Source organism: Oenanthe melanoleuca, chromosome 27 (genome assembly GCF_029582105.1).
Source record: "Oenanthe melanoleuca isolate GR-GAL-2019-014 chromosome 27, OMel1.0, whole genome shotgun sequence".
In the NCBI taxonomy this organism is placed as follows: Eukaryota; Metazoa; Chordata; class Aves; order Passeriformes; family Muscicapidae; genus Oenanthe; species Oenanthe melanoleuca.
In genome coordinates, this window is record NC_079360.1 from 1,375,950 (window position 1) to 1,391,128 (window position 15,179).

The 15,179-nt window shown below is 60.0% G+C and overlaps 1 protein-coding gene across 5 annotated transcripts; it reads right to left on the bottom strand.

Moving 5' to 3' along the window:
- Window positions 1–5,978: 5,978 nt before the first annotated feature.
- LOC130264180 (myosin light chain kinase, smooth muscle-like) lies at window positions 5,979–11,731 on the bottom strand. Of its 5 annotated transcripts, none has more exons than XM_056512203.1 (11): window positions 10,785–11,731; window positions 9,868–9,947; window positions 9,352–9,507; window positions 8,908–8,998; window positions 8,595–8,798; window positions 7,642–7,859; window positions 7,233–7,356; window positions 7,003–7,155; window positions 6,741–6,861; window positions 6,579–6,669; window positions 5,979–6,267 (listed from the first exon to the last, which is right to left on the bottom strand). In XM_056512203.1, the coding sequence occupies exons 3-11, from the start codon at window positions 9,365–9,367 to the stop codon at window positions 6,164–6,166; spliced, it is 1,122 nt and encodes a 373-aa protein (XP_056368178.1). In that variant the 5' UTR covers window positions 9,368–9,507; window positions 9,868–9,947; window positions 10,785–11,731; the 3' UTR covers window positions 5,979–6,163. The 5 variants fall into 5 exon arrangements, with proteins under 5 accessions (XP_056368178.1, XP_056368177.1, XP_056368179.1 ...); XM_056512202.1 differs by having other exon boundaries at window positions 9,352–9,511; XM_056512204.1 differs by lacking the exon at window positions 10,785–11,731 and adding an exon at window positions 10,425–10,443 and having other exon boundaries at window positions 9,352–9,511.
- Between the last annotated feature and the right edge of the window lie 3,448 nt (window positions 11,732–15,179).

A 15,179-nucleotide genomic window follows, 5' to 3' on the forward strand; every position in this document is an offset into this window, starting at 1 on the left:
GGCACTGCACTCACCCCTGGGGATGGGGATGTGGCACTGGATTCTCCCCTGGGCACAGGGATGGGGATGTGGCATCAGATTCACCCCTGGGCACAGGGATGGCCATGTGGCACTGGACTCACCCCTGGGCACAGGGATGTGGCACTGCACTCACCCCTGGGCACAGAGATGGGGATGTGGCACTGCACTCACCCCTGGGCACAGGAATGGGCATGTGGCACTGCACTCACCCCTGGGCACAGGGATGTGGCACTGGATTCACTCCTGGGCACAGGGATGGGGATGTGGCACTGCACTCACCCCTGGGCACAGGGATAGGGATGTGGCATCAGATTCACCCCTGGGCACAGGGATGTGGCACTGGATTCACCCCTGGGCACAGGGATGTGGCACTGCACTCACCCCTGGGCACAGGGATGGGGATGTGGCACTGGATTCACCCCTGGGCACAGGGATGTGGCACTGCACTCACCCCTGGGCACAGGGATGGCGATGTGGCACTGCACTCACCCCTGGGCACAGGGATGTGGCACTGCACTCACCCCTGGGCACAGAGATGGGGATGTGGCACTGCACTCACCCCTGGGCACAGGGATGGGCATGTGGCACTGCACTCACCCCTGGGCACGGGTTGTGGCCCATCCCGATCCTGCTGTGGCCACAGATCCTGCCCGGAGCCCTGCCAGGACCGCAGGGCACCGCACACATCAGCCCTGCTGAGATTCAGTGAGGTTTGGTGACAGACACTGAGACTGGGTGAGATCTGGTGAGATTCACCAAAGTTTGGTGAGATGCAGTGCTATTTAGGGAGGTTCACCAAGGCTGGGTAACACTCAGTGCGACTCACTGACTTCTGGTGAAATTTGCTAAAACCTAAGAGATTTGAGCAGAGAGGTGCTGAGGGATGGGGATGGATCCAGAGGCCGCCCCCGGACTCCTGGGTCCAGTCCAGCCCCAGGATCTTCCCCCCAGCCCCAGGAACCCCCTCTCCAGCCCCAGGACCCCCTGCCCGGCCCCAGCACCCCCTGTCCAGCCCCAGCACCCCCTGTTCAGCCCCAGGACCCCCTGTCCGGCCCCAGCACCCCCTGTCCAGCCCCAGCACCCCCTGTTCAGCCCCAGGACCCCCTGTCCAGCCCCAGCACCCCCTCCCCAGCCCCAGCACCCCCTCCCCAGCCCCAGGCTCCTGTGGCACCTCCAGCCCAGCAGGGCCCACCAGGTGTCACCCACAGCACCACAGGGACCTGGGGAACGTGCCAGGCCTGTTCTGCCAACCTCCCCCACCCTCTGCAAACCCCAAATTCCAGGCAGGGGACACACAAGGACAGCAGGCACCAATTCCCTTGGAGTGATGTTGTGTCCATCCCATTGTCCCTCAGGATTTGGGAGCTGGGACAGGACCCATGGACAGCTCAGCAGCCTCAAAATTGGGGTCACTCATATTTGGGGTTGTTTTGATATTCCATGGCTCAATTTTTCTGTCAAAATCTCTTTCATTAAATATTTCAGTTTCTCATTAAATATTTCACATTTCATTTCCGGACTCAGGTTTTTAAGGGAAGGCACTGCAGTCCCCTGTGGGCACAGGGGTCCTGATGCTGTCCCAGAGGTGTGTCCAGGGGAGATTATTGTCCCCTGGACCATGTGTGGGACAGGGCACAGTGGGGACTCTGGGACCTCCATGAGCATCTTGCTGCACGCCAGGATCATGGAATCATGGAATGGTTTGGTTTGAAATGGGCCGGAGCAGGGACATCTTTCCACCAGACCAGGCTGCTCCAAGCCCTGTCCTTGGACACTTCCAGGGCCTTGGGTTTGGGAGGAAACCCCAGAGCTGTCGGAGCATCCCGGCAGCGCCTGCCTGACCTCGGCTGGAGATGAGTGCGAGGAGCTGGGCTGAGCTCTGGAGCCCCAGCAGGGGCAGGGCCAGGCCAACAGTTCCATCTCCTGGCCGCGGGCAGGGCTGCGAGGGCGGGGGGAGGCGGGTGTGACACACCCCTGGCTGGGGAGCTGCTCCATCAGGGGCTGGGATTCTGCTGATCCCCACGGGCACGGAGCCCAGCTGCAAACAGGGAGCCCGGGCTGGAATTTGGGCTGCTGCAGGTGACAGGGCAGTCCTTGCACAGGTGACAGCAGGAGGGTGAGCTGGGGAGCATCCACCCTCATCCCAGCCCCAGGCACGGGGATGTCTGGAGATGGGAAACCCCCCAGACCGCCCTGGCTGGTGGGGGGCTCCTCTGCTCTCCTGGGTGCTGCACCTTGGGGTGATGGTTCTTGAGCTCCTGTTACCCCCAAGAGCCTCCTGACCCCCAGAACCCGGCTGGGACCTTTGGGAAGTGAGGAACCCACCGGGTGAGCTCTGCTGGGAGTTCAGTGCATCCCAGCTCAGGTGTTCCCTCAGCACACACAGCTTCTCCCTGCATGGAGCCACCCTCACCTCTGCCCTGTCCCTGTGCCCCTTGCACCACATCCTTGTCACCACCCTGTCCTCATACTCCTGTATCTTCTCTCCTTTCATGTTTGGTACATTGTTTACCTGACAACTCCAATTAGCCCAGGCTGGTCACTTCCCGTGATAAAAATCCTTTAAAAACCATTCCACAAACAGCCATCTTCAGTGTGTGCCCAGGGCTACATTTTTTATATTAAGAGTGATTTCAGATGCTTAAGTTTGTTTTCTTAATTAATTTCAATTCCCTGGAAAACACAAGCAGGAATGGATTTTTTTTCCTGAATTTGCAGGTCAAGAAGAAAAAACCAAAGAGACACCAAACTATTTCTTGATGTTAGAGCTACCCAGGCAATATTCCCTCATCCAAACAAGCATTCCCGGGTTTAGACTGTGCAACCCGAGGTTATCTGATCCCCTGGCACTGAAGGATAAAGCTCCAGAAACTTGAGAGTATTTGGGCAGCTGACCCCACCTGTGTTCCTCAAAGAGCTGGGCCTGGGGGCACCTGAAATACCTGAGATAAGATACCTGAGATAAGGTAGGAACCACTTCTCTAGACTCCCCAGGGGACACCACTCATCCTTTCTGCCCCCATGGAGGATTCCTGAGGATCTGAGGACATTCTCTGGGGTTGTGTGGCTGAAGTGAAGGTCAGCCCAAGAATCTGTCTTGATGAAAGGACAAGATCTTAATTCCTTTGCCTCTGAGATCCTGAGATTAGAATTCTATTTTCAGCACTGCTGAATTTCTCAGTGGCTGTAATGAGTTCTAGGTATAATTCACTCTCCATTCCTCCCTGAATTGCAGAGTTTAGTGTGTTAAGCCATGGCAAGCAGCAGAAGGAGAAGGAACACATGTTTTCTGTCAGTAAATGAGCTGTTTCTGTAGGTAAATCAGATTTTTACAGTATAAATATAGGTTAAGAGAGAAAAAAAGTTGATGTCTGGAGTCCTGGAACTTGGACTTTCAGGGCCACGAGGAGTTTGGAAAACAGAAGATAAACATTGCTCCCAACCAGAAATATTTTGGTCATGTCACATGGTAAATAGCTCATCAGGGGGATTGATTATGTGCAACTGGGTGTTTGCTTATCATCTGCAGCTTGAGCAGATTCAGCACTGCTCCCAAGGGATGGGGCTGGAATCTGTGTAATGAGGAAAACATGGAATAGAGAAAGAGTAAAAACTGGGGTGTGATGTGAGGAAAGGGGTTCCTCAGCCTCCCTCTGCTGCTCTGGGCTGGGAAATGCTGCAGGCAGAATATGGAATATTTTTGTTTGTTTATTTGTTTCTAAGGAGTTTCTTCTTCAACTAGAAGCAGGGAATCCAGGGCTCTTGCTGAAAACAGGGGAGGAAGAGGAAGCAGGTGAGCTCTGTCAGGATCCCTGTCACAGCTGCTGGATCCTGCAAGGAATCAGAGTCCCTCAGGTTGGAAAAGCCTCTGAGGTCAAGGCCACTGCTGACCCATGTCCCCAAGTGCCACATCCACGGGGCTTTTAAAGCCCTCCACTGCCCTGGGCAGCTGTGCCAGGGCTGGACAGCCCTTTGGGGGAAGGAATTTTCCCTAATCTCCAATCTAATCCTCCTCTGGCACAACCTGAGGCATTTCCTTGTCCTGTCCCTGTTCCTGGAGCACAGCCTGCCTCCCCTGGCTGTCCCCTCCTGTCAGGGAGTTGTGCAGAGCCTGAAGGTCCCTCCTGAGCCTCCTTTTCTCCTGGCTGAGCCCTTTTCAGCTCCTTCAGCTGTTCCTGGTGCTCCAGACCCTTCCCAGCTCCGTTCCTTTCTCTGCTTTCCCTGGCACTGAACCCTCTGCAGTTCTTGGAGGAAAACCCCTGAGCCTCCTTTTCTCCAGGGAACATTGGGGATTCCCAAAAGGGCTCCCCCTTCTCCAGCAGCAGATCCATACACAAGTTTACAAACAGAGTTCTGTCTTAAATTTCATCCTCCATTTCCAACAAGAGATAAGGCCACCAAGCCCCAGGCAGGGCTTGTGACAATCTGCCACCCCCAGAGCTCTCCTGCTTCCCGTGGTCAGATGGAGCCAGCAGCCATGGACACTGTAAACAGTATAAACAGGAACAGGCTTTTGCCACAAAAACTAGAGCCAGGCTGGGCACTGATAAAGCCCTGGCAGCTGGGAGTCTGTCTCACAGCAGGGGACAGGGAGGTGACACATCCCTCCCCATCAGCCACAGAGCCCCCAGCCAAGGGGTGCAGCCACTGGGGCTGCTCTGCCATCTCTGGGGGCTGCAGGATGCCAAATCCTGCTCTGGATCCTCCTTCTGTGATGGCCACCAGCTTGCAGAGGGCTCAGCAAACAGTCCAGAACAGATTTGTCTGCCCCAGCAGCAGCTCCCAGGGTTGGTGTCCCGTGAGTGGCTCCAGGCAGAGCTCTCAGACATGGCCCCACATGGAGTGGGTGGATTCAGTTCTGTTTAAGAAAAATAACAATTTCCTCCTTGCCCCTGCTCCAGGAAGAGGAGGAGGAAGGGTTGAAGCTGTGCATTATTTGGCACAGCTGGACCCTGGTGCTGGGCAGGGGTCTGGGCTGCTCCAACCAGAGCACCTCCAGCAGGTGCTGGAGGACAGCAGCCCCCAGCCCACATCCAGCAGGTTTTATTCAGGGTTTTCATGGAATCACACAATGGTTAATGCTGGAAGGAGCCTCTGGAGGGCACCTGATCCACATCTCTGCTCCAGCAGGATCAGCCTAGACAGATTTTGACTATCTGCAAGGATGAAGAGCACACAACCTCCCTGGGCAGCCTGAGACAGTGCTCCACCAGCAGTAAGAAGTGTTTTCCTGAGGTTCAGATGGTGTTTCAGGTGGTGCCCAGGGACTTTGGGCACTGCTGAGAGGAGCCTGGTTTCACCCTCCCTTCAGGTCTGGCTGTGAGGTGATCAGACACCCCTGAGCCCTCTCTTCCCTAAGCAATCCCAGCTCTCCCAGCCATTCCTTGCAGGTGAAGGACTCCAGTTTTTCTCTCATTCTTCATCAACCTGTGCCCTGTGTGCCCACACAGCACAGTCCTGCAGGAGTGGAGTCACTGAATTTGGGAATGATCCCTCCCTCCCCCTGCAGCCCAGAGTCCCATTCACCACCTTTTACCAAGGGCACACTGATGGTTCACGGTCACTCCAGTGCCCAGCAAGAGCCCCCACTCAATCTCTGTCCCAGCACAGCCTGGTGCTGGTTGTTCTTCCCCCAGGCTCCCAAACACAAGTTCTGCCTCCTCAGGCCAAGGCTGGAGGCCCCACAGCAGTTTCCAGCCTTACCAGTGCCAGAGTTGGCCCAGAAATGGAGAGACCAGAGGCCTCAAGGCTCATCCTGGCCCCTGTGAGCTCAGGACATACTCCTAGCACCACCCATGGCTGCTGTGCCCAGGGCCAGCTTCACTCCTGGAGAGGACAAGGCTGGAGGCCCTGGTGGGCACAAGCCTGACCCCAGCTCCCAAAGGGTGGGCACAGCTTGAGAAGCTCTTTCCTGCCTCTCCCAGTGAGTTTGGGGGAAACAGAACCAGGACAGGGAGTGCAGAGATTGTCAGTGCTTTATTGGGGGCAGGTGCCTGCATTCCTTGCAGGGACAGCAGCACAGGGACACCATGGGACCCCAGAGCTCACCCACAGGGGTCTGGGTCTGCCCCAGGCTGGCCAGGTCACTGTGGGAGCTGCTGGAGGCACCATCCCCCTCTCCAGGTGGTCCAGGATGGGGCTGTCACTGCCCTGAGGCTGCAGTGCTCCCACCATCCTCCTCCTCCTCCTGCTCTGGCAGCAGCTCCAAGGGCTCAGGACCTTGCTGGGGCTGTTCCTTCTCCAGGCCTGCAGGAGATGGAAGAGGGAATGGTGAGGGGCTGGCTGGATCCAGCCTCTCCCCTGTGCTGGAGGCACCCCTGGGATCAGCTCTGGGTCACACAGAGCAGGATGAACCTGTCCAAGCTGCACCACAGACTGCCCCAGAGGGACGAGGAGCCCTGGAGCAGAATGCCACTCTGGGGCCAAGCCTGGGTGTTTAGTGACACCCAGGGAGGGGCAAAAAGAGGAGAAGGCTGCCCAGGAGGACAAGGTGGAGATGGCAAAGCAGAGAGAATGGGCTGGGGGGGTGTTGGGAACGGTGGCTCAGGGGCCATCACCTTCCTCATCCTGAGCCTCGGCTGCCTTCCCCTCCAGGCTCTGGGACAGCAGGGTCAGCCTCTTGAGGGCCAGCAGGGCTTTCCCTGTTTTCTGGGGGAAGAGAAAGGGCACTGAGCCCCTCGGCCAGAGCCGCCCCACGCCCCCACCATCCCAGCAGGTACCTGCCACTTGCGCCGTGCCAGGAACTGCCGGATCCCGTCCTTGGGCAGCGCCCGGGGGCTGCGGGGCCGCGGCTGCTGCAGCCAGGGGTGCAGCAGAGCCCCTGCACTGGGGAGCCGCCGGCTGCAGCACACAGCGGGTCACAGGGGGCTGCTCCACCCTCAGACCCTCAGCTGGAGCATCCTCCACCAAACAGGCAGGGCTGTCCCCTGCCCACCCCCTCAGCAGAACCCAGCTGAGCAGCACAGCCACCCCCAGCCCTACCGGGGGTCCTTCTGCAGCAGCTGCCTGATGAAGTCCTTGGCTTGCTGGGAGATCTCTGAGAAGGTCTCCTCCTCAAAGTCCCACTGGGCAGCTGTGACATTGCTCAGTGTCTCCATGTCAGTGTCCCCCTGGAAGGGCGACTCCCCACTCAGCCTGAAGAGGTGACCCAGGGCATCAGTGACAGCTCAGCCCCCTCCAGCCCAGCCTGCCCCGCCCAGGAGGGCACTCACAGGATGTAGCAGATGACACCAACACTCCACATGTCTGTGGAGAAGCTCACGGGCTCAAAGGCGACCACTTCTGGAGCCATGAATTCAGGGGTGCCGTGCAGCACCTTCACAGGGGTGCCTGGAGCTGCAGAGAGGATGCAGAAGGCCAGTTGGGATCTCCCTGGGACAGGTGTCTGGGACACACCAACACACCCCAGGGGAGCTGCCACCCTCCTTGGTGCCCTCCTAGAGCATCTCTGTGTGCCAAACACCCACAGGTTCCTCAGCAGCAGGCCTGGGGACACAGAGCTTTCCCCAGAGCATCGTGTGCCTATCAGGCTGGGCCCTGGTTTGGTGTCCCAGGGGCCAGATCCTGGCCCTGAGACAGTGACAGCCCTGCCCTGGGCATGCAGGAGCCCCTCCTGCTCACCCAGCCTCCGTGCCAAGCCAAAGTCGATGATCTTGATCCAGTGGCTGCTGGGGCTGACACAGACGATGTTCTCGGGTTTGAGGTCGAGGTGGACGATGGCCTGGCCGTGCATGAACTGCAGCCCCTCCAGGATCTGCTGCACATACTGGGCACTGCTGGGCTCTGTGTGCTCGAAGTCGTCGTCCACAATGCGCTCAAAGAGCTCCCCACCTGCCACACTGGGGACAAGGAGCTGCTGGGGACCTTTTGGAGCCTTACAGCCCCAGGAAGGGAACCAGAGAGCCCAGACCCAGACTCTGGGAGCATCTCTGCACCCTCATCTCCAGGAGCTGCAGGCTCCCCATCCATCCCACACCAGAACCCACAGTACAGGGACCCCTCCCCACCTGCCACGCTGGGGACAAGGAGCTGCTGGGGACCTTTTGGAGCCTTACAGCCCCAGGAAGGGAACCAGAGAGCCCAGACCCAGACTCTGGGAGCATCTCTGCACCCTCATCTCCAGGAGCTGCAGGCTCCCCATCCATCCCACACCAGAACCCACAGTACAGGGACCCCTCCCCACCTGCCACGCTGGGGACAAGGAGCTGCTGGGGACCTTTTGGAGCCTTACAGCCCCAGGAAGGGAACCAGAGAGCCCAGACCCAGACTCTGGGAGCATCTCTGCACCCTCATCTCCAGGAGCTGCAGGCTCCCCATCCATCCCACACCAGAACCCACAGCACAGGGACCCCTCCCCACCTGCCATGCTGGGGGCAATAAGGATCTGGGGACCCCTTTGGGATGTACCAGCCCAGAGAAGGGGAAGCCCCATCAGACAGCCCAGACTCAGCACTCTGGGAGGATCTCCCCACTCATACCTCCAGAGCCACCACACACCCACAGCACAGGGACCCCTCCCCACATTCAGTGCCCCCTTGGCACTGCCCCAGCCCCCCAAACCTGCCCCCACTCACTACTCCATCACCATCACCAGCTCGCTGGGGCCCTGGAAGGCGTCGAGGCACTGCACGAGGCGGGGGTGGTGCAGGAGGTTCATCAGCTGCACCTCGGCCCGAGCCGCCTGCTTCTCCTTCGCTGTGCGCGTCCGGAAATATTTCCCAGCCCGGATTTTGCTGGTGGCCTTTTCCTGCAGCCTGTACACTGTCCCGAATTTCCCCCTGGCACAGAGGGAGGATGAGGGATGGAGGAGCCACCAGCACCCCACTGCAGCCCACCAGGACAGCCACGGGCCATCCCCAGGGATGGGGACACGGGACCCCCACTTACTCCCCCAGCTTCTCCAGCTGTGTGTACAGATCTGAAACCTTGTCCTGGCTGTTGATGACCACATCACGGTGTTCAAAGGCCTCCTCAGCTCCTGGGGATGGATTAAGGTGGGCCATGCAGGCATTCCCCATGCTTTGGGGACAAGGGCCTGTCTTCTCCTCTAGTGCTAATTTCCGTGTCCCCTCCTGCTCCATCTGGGACCAACCACCCTCCACACAGTGTGGGTGACACCTGGGGAGAACATGGGGACAGGAGCTCCTGGGGCAGCCCAGCACCCTGCAAGTTAGGTTTGGGATGAAAGGTGCTTTAGGATCAAGAATCCAAGAGAAGGGGGCCAGGGTGGGATGGAGATTGGTGCTGATAGGGGGGATGGATGGACAGGGGTCACACCATTGCTGGGGTCCACTGTGCCTCCCTGGGGACAGGCCCAAGGCTCTGCTGTACCTCCTGCCTGGGACATGGTGGTGCCACTGGCTCCTCACAGGGTGCTGGCACAGTCAGGACAGGTGCTGGACGTGTCCCCCAGGCTCTGGCAGCCCCGAGCTGGGACAGGCAGTGGCTGAGTCTCTGCTCCAGCTGCTCCCTGGGGTTCTGCACCTTCTGCCTGCCACAGGAGACCCCTGGCATTGCTCCACCAGCACCCACACTCCCCATCCCCCTCAAGGGGTCCCTCCTGATTGACCCAAAGGGACCAAGCCAGATTTTAAAGCAAGGCCCCATTTTGGATGGGGACAACTCCTCCCCAGGAGCCCCTCAGGCTCCAAGCCAATGTTTTTCCCATGCGCTGTCTTACATCAGCCAGAAAATCCCCAGGAAAACCACACTTGTAGGGCAAAGGAGCTGTTTCCTTACACGTCCCCTCCATGCTCTGTCCCCAGAAAGGTTAGGAGGACAGACAGTGACACCCAAGGGTGTCAGGCAACAGCACCCAAACCCCAACCCGAGAGGCACAGCACTGACCTGTTGCTGCTCAGTCCCTCCTGTCCCAGGTCACCTGCGGGTGCCTGACCTTCCCCAGTCACTGCAGAGCCGCTGGGGAGCTGGGGAGGCAGGGAAGGGGTGATGCTGGAGGTCGAGGACAGCTGGGACCACACATATGGGGATGTCTCGGGGCACAGCCAGGAGCGCTCCTGGGTCCCACTCCAATGCTGGGAACAGCCCTGATTCTCCCCTCCCTTTCCTTCCCAGCACTGCGCTTCCGGACTTGGGGGATAAACAACCCCCACCACTCTGGGCTGTCCCCAGATCATGCCCCAACACCCTGTTTGGCACCATGCAGGGCCACAGGTTTGCAACACAGAGCTAATACAGAGGAACCCCAGAGTAGGGGTTGGCTGCAGAGCTGACACACCTCAGCACACAACAGAAACCTCCTCCCTCTCAGCCCCTATGCAGAACCTGGGGCCTCTCACGGGTTAAATCCAGAGCCCTGGCCAACCCCCGCCTCCCTCCCAGCCCATGGGTGGGTTCCTGCAGAGGGGCTGAGCACCCACACCTGCCCCCCCGTCCTGCTCCACCTGCAGCCAATATCCCAGCGGAGCCATCGCTCTGCCCAACACAAGCCCCGGGCTTCGGCTTCAGGGAAGAGGGGGTGAAGGTGAACGGGGAGTTGCAAAACTCCTCGGGGCCTCCAAAGCGGGTGATTTGGAGAAAAAATGTGTTTCCCGGCTTTTATCCCCCAAAAGCAGGAGCGTGCAGCTGCTCTGGAGCCTGGTGCCGCCCTTGGCCCAGATTTAAAATGGGAAGAACGCCGAGATTTCCTCCCGGAGCTGACTCCAGACCTGGGGATCAGGCAGTAGCACCGCACAGGGACCCGGAATCCCCGGGGAGCCCGGTGGCACAGCAGCCGGGGCAGAGGGCTTGTCCCCTGGGGTTACCTGCTGTCCGGAGCCAGGTCTCGGGGAGATTTGGGGCCGTGCCAGCGCCGCCAGACGCGTCCCAGTGCCGCTCCCAGGCTCGGCACAAAGTCCACGGCCTCTGGCAGGGAGTAGGGGACAAATGTCCCCAGGGCAGTGGCGGGGTCACCACGGCCTCGCCGTGGCTGTGTCACCGCGCCCTTGCCTGGGGCAGGGGTCCCCCCCGGCTCCCGGGGCTCGGGGATGCGCGGATGCTCCGGGCTCGGCGGTGCCGCCAGCGCTCGGCTCGACCCCGCTGGGATATCGACTGCCGGGGACAGGGGAGGACACGGGGCGGCCTGGCTGGGGTCAGGCGATGGAGCATGGCTGGATGCACGGCCGCGGACAGCGGCACTGCGGCTCCGAGCGCTCGGCCCCGCTCCGGGCGGGCGGCGCTGGCAGCTCCCGGCACACGGAGAGAGGAGGGAGAGAGGAGACAGCTCAGGAATGCGAGGGATCCCGGCAGCCACTTGATGTCAGTGTTGGCCCGATTCTAGTCCCGATGACAGCGGGAAAAGGAGCAGAAAAAGGCCAGGAAGGGACAAAGATTCGGGTCTGGGGGATCTGCGGAGGGCTGGCAGCACCCACGTCCCTGCGCGGTGTGCCGGGACCGAGCGCTCGGCTGGAGGGTGAATCCCTCGGGAGCCGCATTCCTGTGGACAGAGCATCACATCCATAGGACATCAACAGCAGGAAAAGCTGCTGCTGGTGCAGGGATCGACGAACGGATCAATCCACCCTTTGGGACTGTCTCGTTACCGACAGCACTTCATTTACCGGCCGCTGACCCGGCCCTGTCCTGCACCTTTGCTTTCGGGTTTGGGAAGGTGGCCCATCCAAAATATCCAGTGGTGCCTTACCCACCATGGACACCCCCTCCTCATGCCTTATAAAATTAATTCATTAATCTAATTCATTAATCATTAGTAGTCGCACTCAGGCAGCCATGTGTTCCTGTTCTGGGAATCCAGTTGTCCCCACTTGCCCAGGGGATCCTCTAGCATGGCCGGGATGGGATTCCCAGCTGGCTCCCCCAGTCCCAAACCCTCTGGTGCTGCCCATGGGGCACCACCCCGTGGTTCACCCCAACCACCCGTGCAGCCCCCTCCCCTCCCACTCTGGGCTGAGTCAGGACCCTCCGTGCAGATTCAGCTGCCTCTGCTTTTTTGTAGGTCCTACAATAAACGGTGTCACCGCAGGGCTCAGCTGCAGACCTCGGTGCTGAGTGACTGCACGAGGGGGACGGGGTCATGTCAGTGGGTCCTGGGTGTCCGTCTGTCCCTGAACCCCTGTGCCTGAGGGAAGGGCTCGATGATCTCAGGGGGACACAGTCCCTGCTCACTGTTATCCCAGGGGCCACGGCCCCTGTTCCCATCACCCAGGGGGGACACGGTCCCTGCTCCCCATTTCCCTGGGAAGGAAGTCTCAGCACATGTGCCAGCCATGTGTGGGGACACAGGTGACATGGGAACACGGAGAGCAGTGAGGGAGGCACAGGGGCACACGGAGAACATGGGGGCACATGAAGGACGTGAGGACAGGGGACACCATGGACATGGGGACACAGGAGGGTAATCAGAGGCCTTGGGGGTCCGTGAAGGGGACCCAGGGAAAGCAGCAGACACTGGGGATGGGAGGGACACGGGAGCCACAAGGGCCCACAGGGCCCAAAGAGGTCATGGAGCAGATGGGGGGATGCAGAAGACATGCGGGGGACAGGGGACATCGGAGGAACGCGGGGGACAGAGAGGACGGGGGGCACGGGGGGATCCCAGAGCCAGAGGGACACCAGCGGTGAGGGCACCAGGGACACCACGGATGGAGGCACACGGAAGCACGGGGGACCTGGGACAGTCTGGGGACACCTGGGGACATGGGGGACATGGGAGGGGCGGGAGGGGACACCCGGGGGACATGGGGGGGACACGGGGGGCGGGGCCAACAGCCGGGGCGCCCCTCGTGGGCGGGGCCACGGGGGGCGGGGCCGTTCGGAGCGAGGCTTCCGGGTTAGGCGGGGCCTGCAGCTCGGTGGGCGGGACCATATCCTAATTTGGGATGGTGGGCGGGGCCGGGCACGCGGGGCTGGCTCTGGCGCCCCACAGCGCTCGCGGCCGGGAACTGGGACTGGGAGCACTGGGAGCACTGGGAGCACTGGGGCTGGGAGCACTGGGACTGGGAGCACTGGGGCTGGGAGCACTGGGAGCACTGGAAGATGGATGCTGGGAGCACTGGAAGCACTGGGAGATGGGTGTAGAGAGCTGGGTGCGCTGGGAACTCGGCACTGGGAGCGCTGGAAGATGGATGCTGGGAGCACTGGAAGCACTGGGAGATGGGTGTGGAGAGCTGGGTGTGCTGGAAGATGCATACTGGGAGCACTGGGAGCATTGGGAGATGGGTGGAGAGAGGTGGGAGCTGGAAGCAGTGGCTGATGCGTGCTGGGATCAGTGAGATCCAGGACGTGGGGAGTTGGGGTGCTGGGATGCTGGGACATGGGATGCTGGGACATGGGATGAATGCGGGATACCAGGAGCTGGAGGTCTGGGATATGGGTGCTGGGAGCTCAGTGCTGGGAGCTGGGTGTAGGGCACTGGGAGGTGGGAGTTGGGATGGTGGGAACTGGGTCCTGGGTGCTGGGGTCAAACCCAATTCTGCAGGATCAGGGTTGTACAAATATCCATTGCCCCAGAATTATTCCTGAGAGTGTGGAAAGGGTTGTGGCAGCCTGGCTTTGGAATGCCACGAGGGGTGGGAGGACCCAGAGGTGGCAGTCAGGGCTGGTGGTGCTCAGCCAGGCAGGGTGTGGAGGAGCTAAAATATGGCTGGAAAAAACCCAAACACAGGGAAAATAAATCAGTCTGGATCTATAAACCACAGTATCTCTGGCACCAGCTCGGCAATCAGCCTGTCCCTGTGTGGGGTTGGCTGATCCAGCTCCTCCTGGCAGCCTCGGGACCTTGGACTTGTTCCTGCAGCCCTGGGAAGGTGCAGCAAGTCAGGGACAGGACTGATGTGCTCCCACGGCCAGAAGTGCCCTGGGGAGTGGGATTGCCTCTGGACCCTGACAACAACCCCACGGGTGACAAGGAATGGCCCATGGGACCCCAGAGAGCCTCGTGTGGCTAAAGGCACCGTGGAGCAGTGACGTGGGGGCTGGAGCTGGGCTCAGAGATAAGTCCAACGCCCGGAGGGGTTGGGGTTATCAGCACCCCAGGCTGCTCCTGGCTCCCACAAAGCCTTCTGTGCTCCCCTTGGGCTCTGCTTGGGGTAGCAGCAGGCAGGGAAGGGCAGGGGCAGGCAGGGAAGAACAGGGACAGGCAGGGAAGGGTAAGGAAAGGCAGGGAAGGGCAGGGGCAGGCAGGGAAGGGCAGGGACAGGCAGGGAAGGGCAGGGGCAGGCAGGGAAGGACAGGGACAGGCAGGGAAGGGCAGGGACAGGCAAGGAAGGGCAGGGACAGGCAGGGACAGGCAGGGAAGGGCAGGGACAGGCAGGGAAGGGCAGGGACAGGCAGGGAAGAGCAGGGACAGGCAGGGAAGGGCAGGGACAGGCAGGGAAGGGCAGGGACAGGCAGGGAAGGACAGGGACAGGCAGGGAAGGACAGGGACAGGCAGGGAAGGATAGGGACAGACAGGGAAGAACAGGGACAGGCAGGGAAGGATAGGGACAGGCAGGGAAGGGCAGGGACAGGCAGGGGATCCCACGACTGAGGAGGCTATCATCAGGCTCTGTCCCTCTGACAGCACAAAATCCCAGGAAATGGGACATGCTGAGAGTCAAATCCCACCTGCACTAGCTGGGAACTGATGTGGCCTTGAGTGCTGATATCACAGCTCCTGGTACAGAAATCTCCAAAATATGGGTGTTTTCTAGCTGGTAGGGATGGGTCAGCACAGGGAGACCATCTGACAGCTCAGGGGGTGCCAGGAACAACCCCCAAGTCCCAGGATCATCCCAGAGCACTTGGCTCTGCCTCCCTGCTGTCTCCTGGGAAGATCCCAACAGACTGGGGTGGGGAACAGGCACAAACCCTCTGGAGGGGCTGTGCCAGGGCCAATGTCCCCATCCTGGGCCTGTGGGGACAGGAACAGCCCCAGGAGCTGGGGGCACCTGGTCCCATGCCAGGGTGATGCCTGGCCCTTCCTGGGATGTAGTACCAACGTCACCAAGCTCTGCAAAAAGGGTTCTGTCATACTGGGACAGTCCAGGGGAAAGTAGATTTGTCCCCTTCCTTTTCTCCCCACCAAATTCTCAAGATTTGGCCCATTTTACACTCCCCATCCCCTTTCCCAATAAGGAACATATCCAACACCAACCCTCTGGCTGGAAAACATTTGGCACAATTAACCCCCACTCACTGAAGTCACAAAACGGGGAGAATTT

Coding starts and splice junctions, on each gene's coding strand:
- LOC130264180 (XM_056512203.1), bottom strand. Junction 7,860..8,594: donor CTGGTGATGGTGATGGAGTA/GTGAGTGGGGGC, acceptor CCTTGTCCCCAG/TGTGGCAGGTGGGGAGCTCT. Junction 6,862..7,002: donor CTGCTGCAGAAGGACCCCCG/GTAGGGCTGGGG, acceptor TGTGTGCTGCAG/CCGGCGGCTCCCCAGTGCAG.